Here is a 27255-nt window from a genome sequence, read left to right on the forward strand (position 1 = left end):
ACTGCGGGTCGAAATAAAACCAGCGGCGTAGAATAGATCAACATTTATATTCGGTATAATAATATTCGAAGTCGAAGTATCGCAAGCCGCGCCTCGCGCAGTGCAAAAATATATAAAGAGTGGTGCGGCGGCGCCGCGGCCCTAAACATGTATATGAATATCTTTCCAACAAATGTAAACGCACGGAGTACACGCGCGACCGGTACGCGGCCACCGCGTCATCGACAAAATAGAGATACCGCCTACATCTAGCTCATCACACCATGATATGACACTGTAGTTCACTTCGCACGCGGGACCGCGCACCCGCGCGGCGCGCGGCCCTAACGAATATTACAAAAGCGGGGTCGTCCGGCGGACGGCGCGGCGGTACTTTGTGCTTCGACGATCCCGCGGCCGGCGGCGCGGCCTCGCCTCCCCCTCCCCGCGCCCCACCCCCCGGCCGCCCCCGGACGACGGCCCCGCGGCCCGCGGCCGAGTGGCGCCGCGAGCCCCGGGGCGGGACGACACGTACGTTACAAAATACATACAGTTATAATACTTTACCTACGTCTAGATCGATAGTCATTAAAATATTCAACAAACGTAACGAAATTATTTTATCCGTGCCCCGGAACACGCATGCAGCATAACGGATGTCTTCAACGAAAATTGCGCTTAAACGTAAGTAGACCGGCGTTCGGCAACATAGACAGCACGACGCCGGACGCGCGCGGTCGGGCCGCGCTCTCGAGTACCGGCGAGGCCCCGCTCACGAGCAGCAGGGCGAGGTCCGGGTCGTGGGGAGTTACGAGTTACGACGGACACGGCTTCCCGGGTAATACTGGGGGCGCCTATCTGTAGGCGGGGCCGGCGGCGGGCGAGGCCCCCGACACGAACGGGTTGCCGGGGGAGACGGCCGGCGCGGCGACCGGCGCGGCGCCCGGCACGCCCAGGGTCTCCGCGCCGCTGTAGTTCTGAAACATTCGAGTTAGGACATTGTACACGTGAGCCGTTACTGTTGTTATAGGTTCCTAGTTCTTTCATCTTATATTATGATTATATCGAGGAACTAGCTGTGACCCGCGGTGTTTTCCGCAGTTTAAGAGAAATATAAAATCCGCCAAGTGCGAGTCTGATTCGCGCACGAAGGGTACTGAACCCTTCGTGTGCGAGTCCGACTCGCACTTACCGTCATAGAGCAAAAATAGGCCAAAAATTGTGTTTTTTGTATGGGAGCCCCCCTTTATTTTTTATTTTATTAGTATTATTATTATTGATTATTAAGGTAGACATAATTTTAAGATCTTTGTGAAAATATAAAGTGCCTACCTGCTGCCATTATTGATATAGAGCACGGACCGCGGACCCATTGTGTGCGGACCAAGCATTTTCGAAGATGAAATTCGTTAAAAATGAATTTCGGTCTCGTCTTAGGAGGGTATTACATTATCATATATATTGGATCATTTCTATGATCATATATAGGATCCAATATAAATGATCATTTGGTCATATCTGCTTATTACATTATCATATTTCATTGATCCTATTTTACGTCATATGTGGTTTCAATAGCCAATGGAGTCTAACGCTGACAGGTATTTACGTCAGGGTTACTAGATCTCAGAGAATTCGATTTGTCAAAAGACATCGTCATTTTTAATAGGGCTTGTTTTTTGTTATTTCAGCAAGATTATCGAAGTATATAATTAGAAAAACAATTACATTACATTATTTGAAACATATTAACGAACAAGAAATTAAAAACTATTTTTTATATTAAATAACTGGCAACACCTATTTCTATGACCGTATTGGATCCAATCTCTCAGCAAATGTCAAAAGTCTATGATCAAGGAAGAAATGAATCATAATATGTCTATATTACATTATCCAATATCATAGACTCAATGATCTCGGATCCAATATATATTGTTACGTGCTAGGGTTCGAGGATTTGGAGAGAAAGACCTGGTGACTCTCTTGAAGACTTTATTAACACTGCACTAAACACTAGGTCACAACACTTAGCACTAAGTCCAAACACTAATTACTAGGTCCAATCACTAAGCACTATCACTGTCCTAGGTCGTAGCTAAGTCGAAGGTTTCACTGGTTCACTCACTATTGATCACTTGTTGTCACTCGGAAATCGCCTTGATGATCGCTCGAACCGAACTAACTTGCCGGGCCTGCCTGCGGCTCTTTTTATATGGCGAGACGAATTCCAGAAATTTCCCGATTCACGTAAACAAGTAAACAACCGTGGGAAATTTCTAGGAGGCTCGGGCATGTACCACAATAAAACTGCCGTCCTTGCGATAAGTGCAGTAAGTTGAATTTAATTTAGACCTTATGGACTCAGTCATAAGGTCTAAATTAAAACACGTAAACACGCTAACAAATAAACGGTAAACACGTAAACAAACATTGGACCTTTCTAGAAGGTTCGAGTATGTACTTGCGCACCTGATGCCATCTAGTATTGAGTAGGGGATTTATGTTGCCTGTGCTCTCTCGGTAAGCTTCGCTGGTTTGTCGCTAGATAGACCACGTGTCCGTATACCATGTACCGTAACACTACTCCTCTCTTAGAGATGCTCGTCCCGAGCATCATTGTTACTGCCATGGTAACGCGCCAGACGGTCTATGTGTACCACTTTGAATGTCCCTCTTGGTTGCTTTTGAATCCTGTAAGTCACATCATTCAATCAGGTAATCACTTTGTATGGGCCGTCCCACTTGGTCTGCAACTTTGGAGATTTGCCTTTTCGGCGAGTTGGGTTATGCAGCCACACCAGTGACCCTTCTTCGAAGTCGCTTGTATTCGATTTCCGGTCGTATCTGGTCTTCATGTTCTCACTTGACTGTAACCCATTTTCCCGAACCATGGCGTGTATATAGCGCATCTTTTCCCTTAAATCGCAGACATAATCTGGTACGGTCTTTGGTTCTTCCGGTGATCCTCCTGTCAAAAGGTCTACTGGTACTCGTAGTTCTCTACCGTAATTGACATACGCCGGGGTAGCTTTTATGCTCTCATGCTCGGCGGTACGGTACGACAGAAGGAAGAGTGGTATGTACTTGTCCCAATCCTTTTGTTTGTCATCTACCAATTTCGCCAAATGCCTCTCAAGGGTCTGGTTAAATCTCTCAACCATTCCATCAGACTGTGGATGGTACGCTGTGGTCCTGGTCTTATGCATTCCCAAATTTCTGCACACTTCCTGGAAGACCTGCGATTCGAAATTCCTGCCCTGATCAGAATGGATTTCCAGAGGCACACCAAACCGAGATATCACTTCTTCGACTAACTTAGAAGCGACTGTTGTAGCTTCTTGGTTTGGTATGGCGAACACTTCGGGTCATTTGGTGAAGTAATCCATGACGACCATAAAATACTTGTTCCCCGATTCCGTCGCGGGAAATGGCCCATCTACGTCAACTGCAATTCGTTCCCACGGTGCGCCAACGTTATACAACCGCAGGTTCCCACGGCTCCTGGTCTGTGGTCCCTTCCACTCCTGCACATCATCTCGGCAATGCAACCAGTAGAATCGTTCTCGCACTTTTGTTAACGTCCTCTTTACTCCTAGATGACCTCCTGATACGCCATCATGCATTTCACGGAGAACATCCGGTACTCTCGTTCTTGGGACAACTATCTGAAGATGGAACTCTCTGCCGTTGGTCTTCTCCCATTTCCGGTAGAGTATTCTGTTTTGAAGTATCAGACTGTCCCATTGCGCCCAGTACGCCTTAGTGACAGCGCCAGTGGGTGCAACCTCACTCCAGATTGGTTTTTCATCACCCCGTTTCTTCCATGTGATGATGTGCCGAAGGTCGTCATCTGTTTCTTGAGCCTCCCTCATAGCATCATTCTCCCATGGGCCCAAAGGACTTGTTTAACAGTTATCGGGGCTTCCTCTGCTTCAGCCAGTACTCGCCCCTTAGTCCTGGCTTTTATTCGTTTCCCTGATCCCGGGCAGGGAACGAGGCCCCTTGCTTTTGCAGCTCCTCCATTTGTTCCAGACGTTCCTCGAGCATTTTCATCCTTGCCATTTGGGTCTCTTTCTGCGGGCAGTTAAGCTGAAGATGGCCCCTCTCGCCGCACTTGTAGCACATGGCTCCAGAACTTCTCTTCGTAGGAGCCTTAACCTCCTTGACTTCCTCAGAGACCTCGCGGATTTTATATGTCTGCCGTATGTCACGCCGAACAGCCTCGACCTCTAAAGCATGCGCCAATGCTTCCTTAAGCGAGGTATGGTGACGTAGCCTCACTGCAGCTCTGACCTCCAGGTCCCCGATTCCGTCGACAAATGCTTGCACAATATTCGTGTCGACCATCTTGGCGTCAGCTCCTGGGTGTGCCTTTTTTACGAGTTTTCAATTTCCAACGCCCATTGTTGTAGTCCTTCTCCTGGGCGTTGGACTATGTCACGCAGTTGGGCACGGAACACGTGCTCCAGGTGTCGCTCCCCGTATCTGGATTCAAGTGCCTCCATCAGGTCTTTAAACCCATTTCCTTTATGCGCTTCTAGGACTGACAAAGCCTGCCCTCTGAGCGCAACAGTGAGAGCCGTCAGGCATTGTTCGCCAGTCCATATGATAATCTAATATCCCCCATGGAGATTCGCCAGTCCATATGATAATCTAATATCCCCCATGGAGATGTTCAGCAGTAAGCTGAACATCTCCATGATTTAATATCAATAGCTTGCAGAGAGATAATTAGCTATTATAATATTGGCACCTTTGTAATTGATATGTAAATAAGTACCTTTGTAATTTCCGTAATTACTTCTGTTTAATCTTTTTTTAAAATGTGCGGACCGCGAAAGTCATTTCATCTCTCAAAATAGACCCCGAGCGAAACTAATTGGTGACCCATGATATAGAGCAAGAAATGCCAAAAAAAAAGTTTGTTGTATGGGTGTTAAATATGTATTTTATTTTGTTTTTAGTATTTATTGTTATAGCGGCAATACACACACACACACACACACGCACACGCACACGCACACGCACACGCACACGCACACGCACACGCACACGCACACGCACACGCACACGCACACGCACACGCACACGCACACGCACACGCACACGCACACGCACACGCACACGCACACGCACACGCACACGCACACGCACACGCACACGCACACGCACACGCACACGCACACGCACACGCACACGCACACGCACACGCACACGCACACGCACACGCACACGCACACGCACACGCACACGCACACGCACACGCACACGCACACGCACACGCACACGCACACGCACACGCACACGCACACGCACACGCACACGCACACGCACACGCACACGCACACGCACACGCACACGCACACGCACACGCACACGCACACGCACACGCACACGCACACGCACACGCACACGCACACGCACACGCACACGCACACGCACACGCACACGCACACGCACACGCACACGCACACGCACACGCACACGCACACGCACACGCACACGCACACGCACACGCACACGCACACGCACACGCACACGCACACGCACACGCACACGCACACGCACACGCACACGCACACGCACACGCACACGCACACGCACACGCACACGCACACGCACACGCACACGCACACGCACACGCACACGCACACGCACACGCACACGCACACGCACACGCACACGCACACGCACACGCACACGCACACGCACACGCACACGCACACGCACACGCACACGCACACGCACACGCACACGCACACGCACACGCACACGCACACGCACACGCACACGCACACGCACACGCACACGCACACGCACACGCACACGCACACGCACACGCACACGCACACGCACACGCACACGCACACGCACACACACACACACACACACACACACACACACACACACACACACACACACACACACACACACACACACACACACACACACACACACACACACACACACACACACACACACACACACACACACACACACACACACACACACACACACACACACACACACACACACACACACACACACACACACACACACACACACACACACACACACACACACACACACACACACACACACACACACACACACACACACACACACACACACACACACACACACACACACACACACACACACACACACACACACACACACACACACACACACACACACACACACACACACACACACACACACACACAATTTTCAAATTTCAAATTTCAAATTTTTGCGTGAAAGAGTTACAAACATCCATACAAACTTTCGTCTTTATAATATTAGTAGGATAGTAGGATAGAAATACTGCGCTAGGACCTAGACGGAGCGGCGTCGCGGTGAAGTTACCTGCGTGGCGCCGTAGTTGTCGTGCTGCAGGTCGGAGAGGCGCGTGGAGGAGAGCGCGCGGGGGATGGGGCAGGCGGGCACGCCGTGCGGCGCCAGCACGCCGGGGTCCGCCACGGCCGGCGGCGGCGGCTCCTCGCCTGCGTCGCGGAAATTGACGAAGGCGAAGGCGGCCAGCGCCACCCCGCACAGCAGCCCGTAGCCCGCGAACGTGCGCGTCGTGCCCCAGCGCGCCACCGCCATGCCGCCCAGCACCGCGCCGCACCCGCGACCCAGCCCGTGGTGCAGACCTGCCGCACGTTCACGTTACGTGCTCGAGGTCAGCGAGAAAATTGCTTGCAAACTTTTTATACGGGGGTAAATTTGCAATTTTTTTTATTTCATTCGACTAACTTTGGAAAAGCATATTTAGCGGCCGGATGGTACTTCTGACGGATGGATTCTTTCGCGTCACCGGTTTTGGGTCGCGTTTTCATTACGAAAGTAGTTGCGTGACATTACTTTTACAAAAAAAATATGCGCAATTCGCATGGTACAAAATTAAACGAGTGCAGCGACAGTGCATTATGAAACTGTTTTACACGTGAAATTTATATCATAAAATTATTTCAAGACACTAGTTTTGCAATGTAAATTCGACATTGCCTAACATTAGGTGACACTCACCTTGCAGTACTCCCTGCGCGGAGGAGCGCAGGTTGGGCGGCGCGCCGTGGGCGATGTAGGAGCAGCAGGCGGCCCACACGGCGGCGTGTGTCACGCCCTGCACGAACTCGAACGGCAGCACCCACCACGGCCGCGTCAGCCACGAGATGTATAGGAACCGCACCACGTTGCCCGCCAGACCAAGGCACAGCACCTGCCCCACACACACACACCAAACCTTGCAGCTCTCCGGCTTCGTAGCGTGTAATACCACAGCTCGGCAGTTTGCACATGTCACAGCTGTACTGTCTGCTTTATTCCGGTTGGGACATTTTTAAGACTGAGCTCGTTTTGCTTATGATAAACCGATCGCTAAATGTAATATGTATGCGTTTAAAATGATAATACATTAATAAATAGATTCAAAATGATTAAATACATCGTCGTACCTTGACGTGGCCCATCTGCGTGATGAGCTTAAAGCTGAAGAAGTAGGCGAAGATCTCGGAGATGTGGTTGATGACTGACGCCACGCCGAACAGCGTCGGCGACCCGCCGATGTCCTGCGACCGACACCACCCACAGTTTACGTAACGCCACGTTAAAAAAAATACGTTTGCTTTTACGTCCATGAACCGATTAAGATGTTTTTTGTCGGACATTCAGACGGTCCCATGATAGAGAAATACTGTTTGAAGTCTTTTTGTTTAAATTATAATTGTATGATGTAGACCTTCTTTCACTAATCGGTAAATTAGCACCGATTAGTCCAAGTACTCTAAACATCTATAAATTAACATAGTATTTTTATAATATGCTTCCAACGAAACCTTTTATAGAGAGTATTAAATTCTTCGAACGGAACCCTCGAGAGGCGTGAATATAAAATGGCGTCGCACCTGCAGATGCCAGAAGAGGAAGGTGAATATGAGGCCGATGCCGAAGCCCATCCACCACGCCACCAGCAGGAACGACGCCGCCTTCACGTTCTGGAACTGCCGCAGCACCGTCACCCACTCCGGCATCTCGCGCGTCGTCTGCGCGAACACCTGACGCACACGACACACATATCAACACCAACATCAAAAATACTGAAAAACATAAATTATGATAGGGAAGATGCATAAAAAATATTATCTCAGTATAATAATAATAATAATAAAAACTTTATTTACTTTAAAACACATACAATAGTTAAGATAGATATCGAAGTCGCCTAGTAGGCTAATAGCCTGTATCAGGCAAACAACGCTCTTCCATTTTCATACAAGCAAAAGTTATTACTATAATTATACTAAGATTTAAGAATAACATAATGAAAATAGTTACTTACACGCTCAGAAAGTTTAGTTTTTCTAAACTTTCTGAGCGTGTAAGTAACTATTTTCATCATTATGATTTAAACATAACATAATTAAAAAAGTTACACACTCATAAAGTTCAGAGAAGATTAAAAGATTTGATACAATAAAATATTAGTAAAATTTCTTATTAATAATAGGATAGAGAGTTTGGTACAACTATATACATCAGTGTTATTTGTGTAATAATATATATTATTGTTGTTGTTGATGTTGTTGCTATGAATCAGTGGATGTGCAATGTGGATGATCGTGTGTGTGTATTATTTAGTAAGATTTTAATTATTGTGTAAAGTTTATATTTTTAAATATTCTATTAATTTTTCGGTTTCTTCATAATTAAATGGTTTTAAGTATTCCTTGATTATGGTTTTTATATCTCTATTAACTTTATTTTTAATATTTAGTGCATGGTTTATTTTATTGTACACGATAATAGATATATTTGAAAACTCTCATTGCAAAGTCAGTTTTTATAATTGGTAGTTCCATAATGTTTCTCCTACTACGCCCAGTTTTAGGAATTATATTCACGGTTATGTGTCGTCTTAAAATCAAAGATATAATATAGTATAATTTCCTAACACTTAAGACATTACTGATTTCATATAATTCATTAGTTGGTGTTCTTTTTTTCTTATAGTAAATAATTTTTAATAGAGACCTTTGTGCCCTTTCTAACTCTAGCATTTTGGTTTTGCTGGCACCTCCCCAGACAGGGACGCAATAAGTAAGAACCGATTCAGCAAGGGCTATGTATTTCTCTTGCAGAATATTACGCGGAGATTGAAGCCTATTTGGGTCTGTATATGTAAGTTGTCTAAGGGTTTTAAAAATCCAATTTAGTTTACGAATCCTACCGGCCATTTGCTCAAGATGTGGGTGCCATGATAGGCGTTGGTCGACTATCACGCCTAGGTATTTAATTTTGTCAACTTTTTCGATTTTCGGACAGCTACAACCAGATGATGTAATATTGTGAAAATTTTGACAACTGTGTATGGTAAAATTATTAATGTCGGGTTGTTTACGATTTTGTACACTAAAACAAATATATTTAGTTTTTACTGTATTCAGTGTCAGCAAATTATGCGATAGCCAGTTGGCCACTTTCATCATTCCATGCTCAGCATTTTGTCTTAAGATGGTCCAATTTTTTCCAGAAAATACGATAGCCGTATCATCAGCATTGGCTATGATATTAGCATTCTTTATATTTAATTTACATAGGTCGTTTATATAGATGAGGAATAATGTTGGCCCTAGCACACTTCCCTGAGGGACCCCATATGTGACATTACTGTCCTCACTGATATGCTGGCAAATTTTAACCCTCTGCATTCTTCCAGATAAATACGATGTAAAAAGGGAAAGAGCAGTACCTCTGATCCCAATATTTTCTAGCTTTTGAATTAGAATAGGAATAGACACGGTGTCGAAAGCTTTTTTTAGATCTAAGAATACTGCCATGCATTTTTGGCCCTTATCAATCTGTTCTGTTACTGTTTGGCTAAGTGACAACACTGCATCCTCTGTTGATCGACCGCGCATAAATCCAAATTGTGAGGAGGAAATCAAATTATATTTATTTAGAACATTTAGAAGTCTAGCATTAAGTAGTCTCTCTAGTATTTTAGAGATAGCTGGCAGGACAGATATTGGGCCTCTAATTGCCAACGTCAGATCTGTCCCCACTTTTAAATACTGGGGTGATTATGGATCTCTTTAGGAGATCCGGGAATACACCACTCTGGAAGCAGATATTTGCAAGATGAGTAAGAACCAATTCTTACTAATTCGTTTTTGGCCAGTTTTAGAAAATTTATCGGAATGTTATCCCAACCTGATGCGCTATCAGATTTTAAATTATTTATGATTGTTTTAACTTCGCTTACATCAGCTTCCAGTAGGGCAAAAGAGTTTATAATTGATGTCGTAGTGTTATGATAAGTATTAAAATTATTTAGAGAGGGGTTACACTGTATATTTTGAGCTAGTTCTTTACCAATATTTTATAAAATAATTGTTGATAAAGTTTATACATTCAGTGGGATTATTTTTAATATTAATTCAAATTCAAATTCAAATTCAAATTATTTATTTCAGACTTTCGTCCATATTTTACATAGTGTTAGTAAACAAAGGGTCCTTATTCTAGTGTTAGTAAAATTATTATGATAAAAAAAAATTAAATTAAAATTAAATGTATGGGAACCGAGCTACCGGAGCATGGAGTTGCACCCAATGCTCCAACAACTGGGAGTCCCATCTTCTACTCCACACACTCAGGAGTAGAATGACTGACAATATGCTCTGAAAAGTGTCATTTTGGCTTCCCTGCTACATCGTGCGAACCTACGTGCCAACATATTACCGCGCACACAAAGCGCTCTACGCTCCCTCTCTATGTCATCCGTATCTGACAGAGAGGCGGTGACCCAGTGACCCAGATATTTAAATCGGTTGACTCTTTTCAGCAGCACGCCGCCAAGAGTCACAGGAGGTACACTTCTGTGGCTCCTGTCAGCGCCAGCACTGAAGACCATAATTCGCTCTTGTTAGCGTTATATCTGAGCCCATGGTCCACCGCATACTCCTCACAGACACGGAGAAGCCTGCGTAACGCACTGATAGATGGGCTCAACAGCACCATGTCATCTGCGTAACTGATATTATTAATACAAACGCCGTCTACATGACATCCTACAAAAGTGCTGTTGAGCTCACCTATCAGCCGATTCATGTACAGATTGAAGAGGCGGGGCGAGCTTAACCCCCCCTGTCTCACCCCACACTCCAACCCGTACACCTCAGAAAACACTCCAGCCCATTTAACACGGTTTTTCTGATTGCTGTACCAATATTTAAATAAACCAACCAGTTCTTTGGGCAGAGTAGTCTCATCGGATAGTTTTTGCCACAGCTTTTTATAAGACACTAAGTCAAATGATTAATTCATTATTATCAGAATCAGATTTTTTGCTACTATATGTAATATTTTTTATATTCTTCCATAAGATTTTATTGTTATTAATATTCTTAGTTAGTAATTCACTTTCATATTGGCGCTTTAGCTTTTTTATTAAATTATTACAGTGATTTCTATAGCGTATATAAGTAATTTTTAATATTTCATTGTGTTCGTTCTTTTTTAATTGTAACTGTAATTTATTTCTGTGTTTTATACACCTTAGGATACCGGGGGTGACCCAAGGTTTTAGAGTAATTTTAGATTTAGGGATCTTAACAGTTTCTGTATTATCTTTTAATGTATCCATTAATATAGATATAAGATGATTAGTCATTAAGTTAGGATCAGTATAGGTTAATAATTGGGTGAGATTTTTTTGTTTCAGACTGTTTAATGCATTCTCAAAGTTGACCTTGCTTCTTATTCTAATAGTGTTCAATTTTGGCTTTAGTTTTTCAAGACAGAGAAGAGTGGTATAATGGTCAGTAACCGAGGTTTGTAAAATAGCAATATGTGCTGTGGTTTTATTCTTATTTATTTTCAGCATAAAGTGATCTAAGCTGCTTTTTCCTCTAGTAGGTATAGTATGTCCTGCAAGTATACCATACGCAGAAAGAGAATTTAGATAGTAGGATTTATTTTTATGATCCTGAGTTTGTTCAGTTTGAGTTGATGAAATATTTATATTTATGTCCCCCGTTATTATAATATCCTTATTTAAATTAAGAGTGTCTATGTGGGAACATAGCACATTAACAAAGTTATCTGTGTTACTATTGGATGGCGATCGGTAGATGCAAAATATGACAATGTTAAAAACATCAATCTGAAGGCACGATGCTTGGTATAGTTTGATTTCTTTTACCATAGCTGATATAGATTTTTTTATATATACCACGACACCGTCGTTTTGGTTTATATGATGAGTGGTTGAAAAAGAGTTGTAATTATCAAGTTGGGGAATTAATTTATTAGAGTTTAACCTGCATTCAGTAAGTACCAGAATATCGGGGGAAAATTACAGAGATGATAGAGTTAGAAGAAAACTGTCCAGATGGATGGAACGAATATTCTGAGTGACTACAGTAATATCATGTGTGCTAACAGTCAAGTAGTTATGCAATTCGTCACAATTACATTCAATATTACGTGCAATATTTAGATTGTCGATGTCGTTAAGATTACGTAGTCGTTCACCCATTATCTGGATTTTTAGAGTTTAAGAAGTTCCCAAATGACGTGATAATAGTAAAAAGTGCGTGCATGTTTCTCATATTATGTTTCATTTTGATTAGAATTATTTTTATTTTAATACTTCTATAAAAAAGTGTTATCAGGTTTTTAGCAATAATTAACATAAGATTGACATGATTAATAATAATAATAATAATAATAATAATATGTAATGCGATTACGAAATAGAGTTATACCCCAGGCGGGTACCGGAGCTATACGCGATGGAGAATCCCGCCCCGGACCTTCGGGTTCGGGCTGCCCTTCGTATTCTGGGGAGGGCAACGAGTCGCACCAAGCAACACAATCTCGAGCTGTTGCAGAAAGAAACCATCGCTCACCAAGTTCATCAACAACATTATCATTATTCCCATCTGTGCCGTCATCACCGCAATCTTACCTCGACTTACGAGCGTCAAGATCTTCCACATCATCATATTTTTCATCATCATCTCGAACCGAGAATGTTGTGCAGGAGGCTATAACTACAGCTGAATTAAATGCACCCATCCCCGGTAAACGACGCTCACGAAAAACGTGGACCAAAGAAATGAATATTTTCATTATGCGTCAATATTTCATCATTACCAAATCAGAAACAAACACAAGATCTTACCTTACACAACTACACTCTATGTTCACTAGTAAATACCCGGAAATGGAGGCCAGTAAACAGCGGATAGGAGATCAGCGACGAACCATTGTTAACTGTAAACTTCTTTCAGAACGAGAAATTTTAAATATTAAAAAAGAAGTGACAAACACTCAACAAACTAAACAACAATCACCGTACAATAACAATAATATAAATTTACCTCAAAATTCTTCACGTAAAATGCATTGGACAAACGAACTAAATGAAACTATTATGACATGTTACTATAGATTAACCAGACTTAAAACAGATCTAACGACTTACAGACCCCTGTTGCATCAAGAAGTTACCTCAAGATGCCCTGAAATTGCACACCTCTCTGTTCAAAGAGTAGCTGATCAACGCAGGTCTATTGTCCATAATCGACTTTTGTCATTAGAACATCTAAATAAAATTAAAGAACAAGTTCGATTGGATCTAAATCAAAATAATATAACAGAAAACTTACCTGAAGGAGCAGGGCAACTTGAGGAAACTGAAGACATGACAGAAGTAACACTCACAGCAAATAGTAATAATTATCAGCAAAGCCTACATCAAACTAATAACGAAGAACGAAACAATAGTACTACACTTAACACAACACGCGACAGACAGAATCATACCTTAACACCAGACCTAAGAAAACAACTGGAAGAAATGCTAACAGAAAATGTAGAAAAATTTAAAGGAATAGAAGCAACAGCTAGACCACGACTGCCAAAACTTAAATATTCAAAAAATATATCGGCTATTATAAAAGACCTTAATACTTACATATTACCTAAAATAGTAGATGATGAATTAGATTTCAGTACCTTACAAACGATCATTTTTTGCGCAGCGGTACACAACGGTTAAATTTAGTGGGGCTAGGATTTGTATAGATAGTGACACAATTAACAAAAAACCGAAAGAAGCCCCCTGGTGGCAAACACGCTTAGAAGTAAGAATCAATAACTTGAGAACAAATATAGGGAGGCTAACTGCATATATAAATGGTACGCGATCACTAACTTTAGAAACACATGTCAATAAAATTAAAGAACAATATAAAATTCACTCGAACCATGAGTCAGAAAATATAGACATCTCACACTTTCTTGACACATTAAAGCAAAAACTTAACGCCTTAGCTAATCGATTAAAAAGATATAAAGAAACAACAGTTAGAAAAAAACAAAATAAATAATGAAAAAATATTTTATCGAAATTTGTCCAACAATACTAATAGTAACATAAGAGAAAACAACCCCTTGCCACCAAGTACTCAATCTTTACAAGAGTTTTGGTCAAACATATAGTCCAAACCCATTGAACATAAACAAGGTGATTGGATAGATAAAGACAAAGAAACAGTAGAATATATACCAGAAATGGAATTCGAAGAGATAGATTTAGATCTTTTTAAGGGTGTTATAAATAGAACTCATAACTGGAAGGCCACAGGATCTGACCATATTCATAACTTCTGGTACAAAAAATTTACATGCACTCATAAACTTCTCCATAGACACATAAATTCATTCATAAAATCACCTGAAACTTTACCAGCTTACATACTGCAAGGCATAACGTACATGATTCCGAAAGATTTAAATGACACCCAAAACCCAGCTAAATATCGACCAATTACCTGTCTGCAAACTATCTATAAAATAATAACCGCATGTATCTGTGAATCTATTTATACACATGCACAAAAACATAATATACTATCAGAAGAACAAAAAGGATGCCGCAAAAACAGCCAGGGGTGTAAAGAACAATTAACTATCGATGCCGTAGCTACTAACCAAGCACTGAAACAAAAACGTAACATTTATACGATGTTTATAGACTACAAGAAAGCTTATGACTCCGTTCCACACTCATGGTTACTGTATATATTAAAGCACTACAAAATTCACCCAATCATCATAGGTTTTCTGGAAAATATTATGCCCCATTGGAGCACCAAATTAAGATTATGCAACCAGACAACAAACCCTGTCGAAACAGAATATATCCCAATAAAAAGAGGAATCTTCCAGGGGGATGCTTTAAGCCCCTTATGGTTTTTCCTCGCTCTTAATCCACTGTCATCCATGCTCAACTCGAAAAGCGTAGGTTTTAAAATTAATTACAACTCACAAAATACTCTCATAACTCACCTGATGTATATGGATGACATTAAAATATTTGCCAATACAATAGAGGAACTGAACACACTTGCTGATATAGCACAGCTATTTTCTAATGATATTTGTATGCAATTTGGAATCGATAAGTGTAAAATACAAGCTATTAATAAAGGTAAATTAGAACATGCTACATACGAGTTAGAAAATCACGAAGTTATAGATTCAGTGGACCCAGTAGAGGGGTATAAATATTTAGGCTATAACCAATCTAAAGGCATACATCACAAAAATATTAAAAAACTACTAAAAGACAAATTTAAGACAAGATTACACCGAATATTACATACATACCTCAATTCAAAAAACACTATCAAAGCCATCAACACTTTTGCCATACCGATTCTTACCTATTCTTTTGGAATAATATCCTGGAGCCAAACAGATCTCAAAATTCTACAAAGATTGATGAACACAGCCATGACAAAGCACAGAAAACACCACCCTAGATCATGTGTACAAAGACTGACCTTACCTAAGATTGAAGGAGGTAGAGGACTTATTGATATAACTAACTTACATAATAAACAAATCACACTTCTTAGGACATACTTCCACAATCATTCACACTCATCCCCGCTACACAGTGCTGTATGCAAAGCCGACATATTCACACCACTATCTCTCGCAAATCATTCCAAACAATTAAAAATTTCTTCAAACCAAGAAAAGATAGACGCATGGGCACGTAAATCATTGCATGGTCGCCACCTTGCAGACTTGAAAAATACGAACATAGATAAGATTGCCTCGAACGCATGGTTAAGACAAGGGGAACTGTTTCCTGAAACTGAAGGGTTTATGGTGGCGATCCAAGATCAAGTTATCGATACTAAAAATTACAGGAAACACATAATTCGCACTGCTGGTGTAGGAAGTGACCATTGCCGACATTGTCACAAACAGCCCGAAACAATCCAACACATCACGGGCGCTTGTTCATCCATCACACAAACAGACTACAAACACAGACACGACCAGGTAGCAGCTATCATACACCAGACACTCGCACACAAATACAAGCTCATCACAGACAAAATCTCATACTACAAATACACACCTCAAATCATATTTGACTCACCTGACTTTAAACTTTACTGGGACCGAACAATATTGACTGACAAGACCATACACCACAACCGACCTGACATAACTCTCCACGACAAACGAAACAGAACAGTTTACCTTATAGACATCGCTATACCTAATTCACACAATCTTCCCTCCACACATACCAACAAAATGACTAAATATGTAGACTTGGCAATCGAGCTGAAAACACAATGGAAAGTGACCGCAGTTAAAACCATACCCATCATCATCTCCAGCACCGGCATTATTCCCAAAACACTTCACACTAGCCTCAAAACACTCGACATTCACCCACTCACGTACATAAGCTTGCAGAAAGCAGTTATTCTAAATACTTGTAGAATTGTTAGAAATTTTTTGTCATTTGATTAATAACTTATCTGAAGTTGCTTGGCCACAAGCCCGCAACTTTAGCAGAAAACCCGTAAAGGAGAATCTAGAAGATAAAAAAAATAAATAATAATAATAATAACTTTTATTTCGGATCACAACAAAAATCCATAGTGTTAGTAAATAATATAATTGAGACTTAAACTATGTTAGTACATCACATTATCAAATAACAATAGCAACAATTTGTGTATTAGGAATGGTGAGGCGTTGGAACTTTTAATGAGCCTATTCCTATTTAACGTGAACCTCTATCCAATGCCTTTAGCATTCTAAGGGTATTGACTGATAATCTTGATGGTTTGGTAAGCCAAACCATCAAGATTATCAGTCAATACCCTTAGAATGCTGTTATTACTACTTCTGACACGCTGCATCACTGACGCCACTCTTTTTCTTATTATGGCGTTAAAGCCATCGGTGCGCATTTCTGCAAACACGCCTGAGGCACTACAGTACCTTGGTAGTCCTAACAGCATTCCAAAGATATTATTGTAGCATTTATCGCGCGCTGGGTGTAGCTCGCCCATAGATTGCATGTGTAAAAGGACTGGCAGTAAGCTTTAAATAAAGTCACTTTTACCTCATCAGAGCATCTTGCAAATCTACGAGCTAACATGTTCCCACGCACGGCCAACGCTCTTCGCTCCCTCTCAATGTCTACATCGTCAACAAGCGTATCAGTTACCCAATGACCCAGGTACTTAAATTTATGGACTCTAGCAAGTGGAACTTCATTAAGAAACACGGGTGGTATTGTGCTAACTTTATGTTCACGGGGTTGGAAAACAAGTAGTTCACTTTTCTTAGAGTTATACCTGAGTCCTTGGGCCTCGGTATACGCTTGACACTTGCCTAGCAGTTTTCTGAGGCCACACACCGAGGGCCTGAGCAGCACCATGTCATCAGCATAACTAATGTTGTTTAGCATCACTCCGCCCATGGAACAACCGACATTAGTGTTGCTCAGCTCCTCGATCAGCTTATTTATGTAAAGGTTGAAGAGACGAGGAGAAGTTAATCCACCCTGTCTAACTCCACACCTTAATTTGTACACGTTAGAGAGAGCCCCAGACCACTTTACAGCATTTTCCTGGTTCTTGTACCAATAATCAAAAATATTAATAACCTCAATTGGAAGATCCGTCTCATCCAGCAACTTGTTGCGTAGTATCTCATAGGACACCATATCGAAAGCCTTTGAAAGGTCCAGAAAACATGCATATACTGGAGTGCTTCTATCGGTGTAGTATTTGACAGTCTGCTTGAGAGACAGAATTGCAGTTTCTGTAGATAGTCCTGCTCTGAAGCCAAATTGGGCATCGTGCAACTTAAGATGCTTGTCTAGATATTGATCAAGCAGACTGTCTAGGACCTTTGCGATTGTTGTAGCTAGCGATATGGGATTAATAACTTTACACTGAAATTTTAGTTGCGGTGTTATCGTGTAGGATTGTAGAGTGTAATATGTGTGTAAAATTTGGAGTTTGATATTAATAAATACAATATTTAAAATACATTTTGAGCAAAGTGCTGATGTTAGCAAAATTACAGTACATGACAATAGTATAATAATAATAATACTCCCCACACCGGTTTCGGTGACGGTGGCCGGTTTCATTGAAACCAGACCAGGTACGCAGGAGTAATTTTATAGTGCCCAAGTGTGTGCGCAGTACACAAGAGCACTCTCTATTCCTTTACTCTCATAACCCAGTGGGACGGAAGACCGACACGACTGGCGAGAGATCAGGCGCAGGACCGACTTTTTACATGCCCATCCGACGCATGGATCATCTTACTTGTCAGACAATCAGGTGATCAGCCTGCATTGTCCTAACCAAACTTGGAAATAACATGTTTCCAACGCGGGATTCGAACCCACGACCTCCGGAGTCGAGAGCGACGCTCTAACCACTAGACCACGGAGGCGTTATGACAATAGTAACATGACAATAGTAAGACAACGGTAACATGACAATAGTATAAGTATTATAAGAAGAGAAACTAGGCAGAGCAATGATATTCTATGTTACTAACGTAATAGAAACTCATTGAGGCAGAGTCATTTCTCTTGGTCCTGAATCGTACTTGAAAGTAGCTTGTGGATCTGGCTCTCATTAAAGTTTTGAATTACAGGTGATTGCTCATTTTCTCTAATGTGTATTTTGCCATAAGCAGTCCAGCAAAATTTATACTTGCTTGTCTTTGTTAGATCTCGGGCTAGGAAATATAATCTTGAAGCTTTAGGTGTTAAGTGTTCACATAAATATATCGGGTTATCCTCTTATGTTTTGAGTCCAGTATGTTTAGTACTTAATTTATTGTTTTTATGTTTTATATTAAATGTTTTAGCGGATTTTAAAAATTTGTTTTTAGTATAGTTGAGTTCATCTCTACTATAATTGGCGTGTCTTTTGTATGTCCAGCTTTTGGTTTTAATCTATAAATGTCGTTAATATCTGAATGTAAGATGTTGCATTAGAGGCTATGTCGACGAGACTTTTTTTTGCTTTCGCTCGCAAGTCTAGGGACATTTCTTATTTCGAAGCTGGCTTTGCAACTGTTAAGTTGGATGTCTTCTAATTTATTTTCCAAAACAGTTATGTATTCTCGATCCTTCTTTGCTTGAGTCTCTAGTTCCAGGATTCTCTGTCTAAACTCCTCATTCTGTGCTGTGAGATATGTCACAGACATTTCTATGTTTTGATTGGTTAATTGTATTTCCTTCAATTGTGTATTTAAGTTTTTAAGCTCGTTTGATTGTGCCGATGTAAACGAAGATAATAGGGATCTAATTTCAACTTGGAAGTCACTTAGCTGTGAAGAAAGTGAGTCCTCCATTTGTTCTCGGCCTCTCTTATTTCGCATAATAGCATAGTCAGGTGGAGTCGTAATTTGGAAGGTAGTCGGTCTTGTATTCATCAGGTCACTTTCAGATACAGATTTGTTTAATATAGCCTCTATATGTGTCGGTGCTTCGGAACTGCAAGGTGTTTGTTTCCGCTCCGAAGATACTATAATTTTCGTCTGCTTATCCGCCTTTTTATTTTTGGTAGGTGTTCTTTTGAGCGGCATGTTCTGCAGTCTCGAGTACTAGGATATCAGAATACGGGCAAGAGTGTAAAATCTAAGATATAACTTGTCCCTTTTCAACTTATGCGGGGTAATAGTCACAATTACGAGTGGTCAAGCTAAACTAGTAGCAATCGACGTCACGGTACAAACTTGCGTTCCGTCAAGTATAACTAGACCTGCGTGTGCGCAGTATGCCCGCCTACTGTGACGTAGGTGATGACGCGCTTACCCTCACCAGGTGACCGGTTCCGCCCTCAGGGTCCTTGATTGGATAGTGTCCTTCACACCCCTTACGAAGTCATCAGCGATCCTGGGGGCGTAGTCGTAGACACGGCAACTCCTGACGTTTATGCACTCCTATTATTTTAACTTTATTTTTGTTGCAAAAATGAATTTATTTTTGATAAAAATTTGAAAAATATTTTGCTTTCTAATACGTCTGAACTCCTCAGTGGTCCGGGGGGAGAGGGAAGTATATTGCTAGTAAATTAATTTCAGCCATCATACAAAATCTTCCCCCAATTAGATCATTATTTTACTGAGTAGTACCGAGAATAACTTATTTACGCAATAATAAATATATATAACTAAGTTTACGATCGTGTTTCGCGTGTGGCGTGCGGTACCTTGGCGTGCTCGAGCGCGGGCTTGGGCGGCGGCGGCGCGCCGGTGTCGAGGCCCGGCAGCTGCAGCTGCTCGGCGAGCTGCTGCTGCAGGCGCTCCTCCTGCGTGGGCTCCGCTGGCGCCGTCACCACCGCCACCTCCTCCCCCACCTCCTCGTACTTGAACTTGATCTGAAACACGGGGACGGTCGCTATCAGTGGATCCGGCGACGACGTTATAGTGACCGAGGGGCGAGCGGCGCACCTGCGTGGCGGTAATGAGCGCGGCGCCCATGAGCACGGAGAAGGTGGCGAAGCAGATGGTGTAGTTCTTCTCGTAGCGCTGCGGGCCGCCGCACGGGTGCGTGCTGAACGCCGTGCTGTGGTCCAGCGCGATGCCCACGAAGAACATCGCCAGCCCCCAGCCCAGCGACCCGAACATGCGCTGGTGGCCGTACCTGCCCCACGACGAAAGATCAGTACACCGCTACGACCAAGATTCGAGGATGATTTATTTGGGCTCAATTTCTGAAGTGAACTTTACATTACTTAAGTTGTCTATTTGTGTCTTAGGAACAAAGTTGCCTGCAACCTGCCTGTTTTAGCAGTAAATCCACTATCGTTTCCTCAATAAAATAAAACAGAAATCTACATTTTTTTTCAATTAACAATGTATACAAATAATTTAATATATTAAAAGACGTAAATAACCATAATGTGTAACGCAGTCTTTTTGTGTGTTGTGTGATCGAGTCTGCGGCGCACATTAGTCATGTCTGTCTGTCTGTCCGTCTGTCCGTCTGTCCGTCTGTCCGTCTGTCCGTCTGTCCGTCCGTCCGTCTGTCCGTCTGTCCGTCCGTCCGTCCGTCCGTCCGTCCGTCCGTCCGTCCGTCCGTCCGTCCGTCCGTCCGTCCGTCCGTCCGTCCGTCCGTCCGTCCGTCCGTCCGTCCGTCCGTCCGTCCGTCCGTCCGTCCGTCCGTCCGTCCGTCCGTCCGTCCGTCTGTCGGAAGTGTCGGAAGTGAGAAACTATAAGATCTATACCAGGGGTCACCAATTAGTTTCGCTCGGGGTCCGTTTTAAGACATGAAATGACCTTCGCGGTCCACACATTTTATATAAAAAAATTAAACAAAGGTAATTACGGAAATTACAAAGGTATTTGTAGATATCAATGAGAAAAGTAACCATTTTTTTGTAGCTAATTATCTCTCTGAAGTCTCGAGTGAAATACTGGTGCAAGCTAAAGACATTAAATCCTTCAATAAATTATTAAATCCTGGAGATGTTGAAGTCCTAAGATGAACGAAGGTCATCTTCGAACATGCTTGGTCCGCACACTATGGGTCGGCGGTCCGTATGCGGACCGCGGTCCGCCATTTGGTGACCCCTGACCTATACTATTGAAACTTGGTAAGTAGCTGATGTAGTCTGTGAACCGCATTAAGATTTTGATACAAAAATGAAAAAATTATTAAAAGTTTTGGGGGTCCCAATAGGCGTGTGGGGTATCTATGGATAGGTCTTCAAAAATCATATTGAGTTTACAATTTAATTTTTTTCTAACCTGAATAGTTTGCGAGAGAGACTCTCCCAAAGTGGTAAAATGTGTCCCTCCCCCGCTCTAACTTCTAAAGTCCGCTACTTTAGAAGTTAGAGCGGGGGGGGACCACACATGATAATTCTAAAAAAATATATACAAGGTGTAACAGAAACAAGTGATAATACTTAAGGGTGTGTATGGGTTCCTTATAGAGAGTTCACTGTGGATGTAGCAGCGCTGAAAGACCAAAAATTTTTTTCACTTTTGTATGGGCAAGCGCCCGAACGTCACGAGTTTCCCATACAACAAACGTGGTTTTTTTTGCCTTTTTAGCTTAAAGTCGATAATAGCAACAGAATATTATATTATAGGCACTTGAAAATTTCACGAAATCCCTGAGTTTAATACATATTATATATTATATGCAATTTAATAATTAAGTACTTACTAGCTATTTGACCGAGCTTCGCTCGCTATTCGATAAAACACGATGAAAATGACATTTTCTAAAAATGATTTCTAGCTAGATCGATTTATGGCGCCCCGAAACCCCCTATATACTAAATTTCATGAAAATCGTTGGAGCCGATTCCAAGATTACAATTATATATTTTTTGAAATAATCATGAAAAACACGTTATGCAGTGATTTGGCTGTTTCACTGTGACCACAACGCGTTGTGAGCCATTTTTTCGCTCATTGAGTGATTTCGGTCTTTGAGCGTAACATACATACACACACACACACACACATATATATACAAGAATTGCTCGTTTAAAGATATAAGATACTAATAATAAAATAACAATTTAAGGATCCCAGGAGAATCCCATATAAAAAACGAAAATTTTGGCCTATTTTTGCTCTGTAACGGTACGGAATCCTTCGTGCGCGAGTTTCACTCGCACTTGGTCGATTTTTTTTCAATGATGAGCCGCCGAGTCGCCGACCGCCGTTAATTTTTTTATTTCTGGGGCTGGCAACAGTGGTCAGGAGAAACTCGACAGGCTAAAAAGTAGCCGATGCGGTGGCGAAACTCACCTGTCCGCGTCCTCCCCCAGCAGTGTGATGACGGCGGAGTCGGCGAGCGTGATGGCGGGCGCGCTGAAGAACTCGCCGATGACCACCAACAGTAGCAGCAGGAAGAACGTCTTCTGGATGTCCGGCGTCGTGTACACGATGAACGAGTGCAGCGGCGTCACCCAGTCCGAGTTGGCGTCGGCGTCGTAGTTGAGCGCGTCGGAGACCGGCAGCGGCGAGCCGGCGCGCGCCACCGGCACGCGGAACGAACGCGTCGCGCCCGGCAGCGGCTCCTCATCGTAGCGTGGCGACTCCAGCCGGTACGACGTGCCGTTCACCGGCGCCACGCACGACACCGCCGTCGGCTGCACCCAGCTCAGCGGCAGCGTGAACACGATCCACGCGCCCAACGACGCCAACAGCAGTGGCCGCCCCTTGCGCCAGCGGTCCGCCAGCCCGCCCCAGAACGGCGCAGACAGGAACTCCACGAACGGCCGCGTGCCGATCAGCAGCCCGCACTGGCCGGCGTTCATGCCCATCTGCTTGAAGTACACGCCCATCAGCGGGAACAGCGAGCCGAACGCCGAGTAGAAGAAGAAGTAGAAGGTCTTGACGGTGAGCAGCTCGGGGTCCACCGTGCCCGGCCCGCACACCAGCTCCAGCACGTCGCTGCGCCCGCGAACCTTGTGCGTCGCCTCCTTCGGCTCCGGGTACCTGCGCACGTCGCACACTGTCAAGTGTCAGTTGGCAGTTGGATCACTTCACGTGCTCCACACGAGTGAGTATGCTAGATGGAGTCGTGAACTACTCTTACCGATTTAATCTAAGGCTATGTTCACAACATTACAAAACATAACAAAACAGTATATAATCTCTGGCAGTATAACTCGAGAAATACGCGCGTACCTTCTGAATGCACAGTATGGGAACTCGACTGGTCATTAAGTTAGTCAATAAACGCGAGTATTATTAAAAGTCTGCAGAAAAATACGGTTTGACGGTGTTGTAATAATGACTAGTTCATCTCGCCACAGTTTTTGAAATGCTGCATTTTTTCAGGATGAAATAATGCCTACACCCTATGAATTTAACATCAATCCCCAAGTGGCACCCGGCTGTCGCATAACAATTGAAAATCTATTGTGTCTGCCATTCCCACGATCGAGGTACTACATCTTACTATATCACCTAATACAAGATTGTTTTTCCATCTTATTGAGAGCTAAATTGATATATTGTGCGATATATATCGTAATTTGACAAAAATCTCTTCGACGGTAAACTGTGCGGCCTTCTTACACAAATATAAACTGGCTGGTTTAGTTTCGGCACGGCAATCTGGTAACCTTACTCGAGATAGACTGATAGAGTAGTGAGTACAGTACGCGGAATTTGCGCATATTATTATTATCATACCATTAGGTATGTATTATGTGCGCAGGCCTACTGTATACTATGATTACTATGTGGTTGAGTAGCTGTAGCCCGGAGCCAGACCCACTGTAAATAACCACACACCACAAGTATTTACCCCATTCTCCCTTGGCTTCTGTCGAAGAGTTTCGATATATCTAAGTACATTGTAAATAATTCCTGGAACTTAACCGTGTAGGTTTTATTGCAAGTTTAGTGTACGAAGCGAGTTATCCATACTATTTAATATTATAAATGCGAAAGTATCTCTGTCTGTCTGTCTGTCTCGCTTTCACGCCAAAACTACTGAACCGATTGCAATGAAATTTTGTACACAGTTATTCAAGAGTCTGAGAAAGGACATAGGCTACATTTTGATGTGGGAAAATGTCTTATTTCCATGAAAATATCGATGAAAATGAATTCGCATTGCGCGTGGCCAGCGCTAATCCCGGGGGTCCTGGGTTCGAGTCCCGCAGGCGGAACAAAAAGTTTTCAATGTTCCTGGGTCTTGGATGTGTATTAAAAAAAAAAATCAAAAATCTTAAATATATTTTATATATAATATTATAAAAAATCCAGAAATATATCGATGCAATGAACATTTTAGTTCTAATACGATTCAACAGATGGCGTTTTATTTTTTACTTCATTGTAACATAGAACTAATCATACTTATTAGTTATTATGCTTTTGTTTATAGTTTTTAATACGTTAGAATATAATGTTTAATAATATTATCACTTGGTATAATAATAATCAATCTATCTTATCTTATAGAACTCCTACTGCATTTCTAATATATGTGACAAGTTGACAACAGAAGGCGCTCTAAAATAAAGGAGTTCAAGTGTACCGTGGTGGCCTATATTCCATCCAGAAAATATATCAATGCAATCAACATTTTAATTCTAATATATGAAAACAGATGGCGTTTTATTTTTTACTTAAATATATTTTATGTATAATATTATAAAAAATCCAGAAATATATCGATGCAATGAACATTTTAGTTCTTATACGATTCAACAGATGGCGTTTTATTTTTTACTTCATTGTAACATAGAACTAATCATACTTATTAGTTACTAGCTGTTGCCCGCGACTTTGTCCGCGTAGACTTCAGTTTATAAAGCACGATGTCAACAAAGTTGGTGTCAAAAGCTTTTATAAAAAAAAACCCTGGTACCCCTTAAATCAATACAGCTGTGCAGTGTGTACACAATAAATATTTTTTTATATAAAACTTTATATTTCATGCCAAATTTTAAAGCTTATTTAGCCCCCCAATTACACAACTTTACCCATAAACTATTTATCATTGATAGGTTTAAGGTTACGTCACTGCACAGATAAAGTACTGAGTTATTTAATACCGTAGAATAGATATAACAATCGAAGAAAATCGTAACTTCAATGTAAGATGATACCACCTCTTATAGAAAGACTAAGCAAGCGTCAGTGCGATGTAGAAGACGCACGGCGCCATCTATTATGAATTTTTGGAACTAACTTAATTTGAACAAATTTACACATTTTCACCCCCTGATAACCTTTTTTTTCCAGTAAAAAAAAGTAGCCTATGTCCTTTCTCAGGCTTTAGACTATCTGTATACAAAATTTCATTACAATCGGTTCGGTAGTTTTGTAGTTTGACGTGAAAGCGAGACTGATAGACAGACAGAGATACTTTCGCATTTATAATATTATATAATATTAGTATAGATTATGTGCACACTGCACAGCTGTTTTTGGGTATTTTGATCAATTAAGGGCCGTGCACACCGGAATGGCAGCGGCGAGGCGAGCACTTTCAGCGCTGCCATTCCGGTGTAGCGCGGCCCTAAGAGGGGTACTACTTACCAGGGTTTTAAAAAGATTCTAAATTTGACACAAATTTTGTTGACACCGCGCGGTATAAACTAAAGTCCACGCGGACGAAGTCGCGGGCAACAGCTAGTATCTACATATTTTTTAAGAGACCCCTTACTACTAAAAAAAATCGAATATACAATCGATCTTCAATTCGACGTGCTAACGAGCTGACAGGAGATTATAGCGGGCCAAGGGCACAGGGCGCAGGGCACAGGGCACAGGGCGGAGGGCACAGGGCGAAGGACGGGGGGCGCACCCGGCCCCGAGCTACCGTGTGTGTAGGGTCTCAGCTAGCTGGAGGTGAAGGTGGGCACCTGGACGTGTCGACCTCGCCATACTCGTCGGGGTTGACGAGGGGGCGCGCGGCGTGCGGCGGGGGCTGCTGCGGCGCCTGCATGGCTCGGCGGCGGCGACCCGACTGCCGCCCGCCCTGGCCATCGATCCGCGCCGCTGCCCTGCGCCCTATGCCGCCGAGTGCGCGCGCCGCGCCGCCCCCCGCCCGCCGCGCTGACGTCACGCGGCCCTCGACCCTGTTGGCCCTCCTCCAGCGCCCTCCGACCTCGAGGTCCGACCCTCCTCGTGTGATGCTTCATCAATTAGTACAGTTCGAGCACTACTACATTATAATATGTATTTTATATATTTAAACGAGCAATTCTTGTATATACATATACAGGTTGTAACAAAAATAAGTGATAATACTTTAGGGTGTGTACGTGTTCCTTGTAGAGAGTTTACTGTGAAAGTGGCAGCGCTGAAAGACCAAAAATTTTTTTCACTTTTCTATGGGGAAACTCGTGACGCTCGGGCCCTTGCCCATACAAAAATGAAAAAAAAATTTCGTTTTTCAACTTTTACAGTGAACTCTCTACA

At 42.6% G+C, this 27255-nt stretch overlaps 1 protein-coding gene across 1 annotated transcript; it reads right to left on the reverse strand.

The window, feature by feature from the left end:
• Positions 1-28: 28 nt before the first annotated feature.
• On the reverse strand, positions 29-26787 carry LOC121733496 (major facilitator superfamily domain-containing protein 6). The gene is made up of 9 exons (XM_042123752.1): positions 26697-26787; positions 23116-23808; positions 20800-20992; positions 20559-20726; positions 7893-8042; positions 7443-7556; positions 7015-7207; positions 6352-6638; positions 29-956 (listed from the first exon to the last, which is right to left on the reverse strand). The coding sequence occupies exons 1-9, from the start codon at positions 26777-26779 to the stop codon at positions 834-836; spliced, it is 2004 nt and encodes a 667-aa protein (XP_041979686.1). The 5' UTR covers positions 26780-26787; the 3' UTR covers positions 29-833.
• Between the last annotated feature and the right edge of the window lie 468 nt (positions 26788-27255).

This window comes from Aricia agestis, chromosome 14 (assembly GCF_905147365.1).
Source record: "Aricia agestis chromosome 14, ilAriAges1.1, whole genome shotgun sequence".
In the NCBI taxonomy this organism is placed as follows: Eukaryota; Metazoa; Arthropoda; class Insecta; order Lepidoptera; family Lycaenidae; genus Aricia; species Aricia agestis.

Bases quoted from the DNA above. Each gene is read 5' to 3' on its own strand.
- LOC121733496 (XM_042123752.1), bottom strand. From the start codon at position 26,779: ATGCAGGCGCCGCAGCAGCCCCCGCCGCACGCCGCGCGCCCCCTCGTC. The intron at 8,043-20,558 runs GTACCGCACGCC...CGTGTGCGTCAG, and splicing joins CCGCGCTCGAGCACGCCAAG to GTGTTCGCGCAGACGACGCG. The intron at 7,208-7,442 runs GTACGACGATGT...TGTGTGGGGCAG, and splicing joins CGCAGATGGGCCACGTCAAG to GTGCTGTGCCTTGGTCTGGC.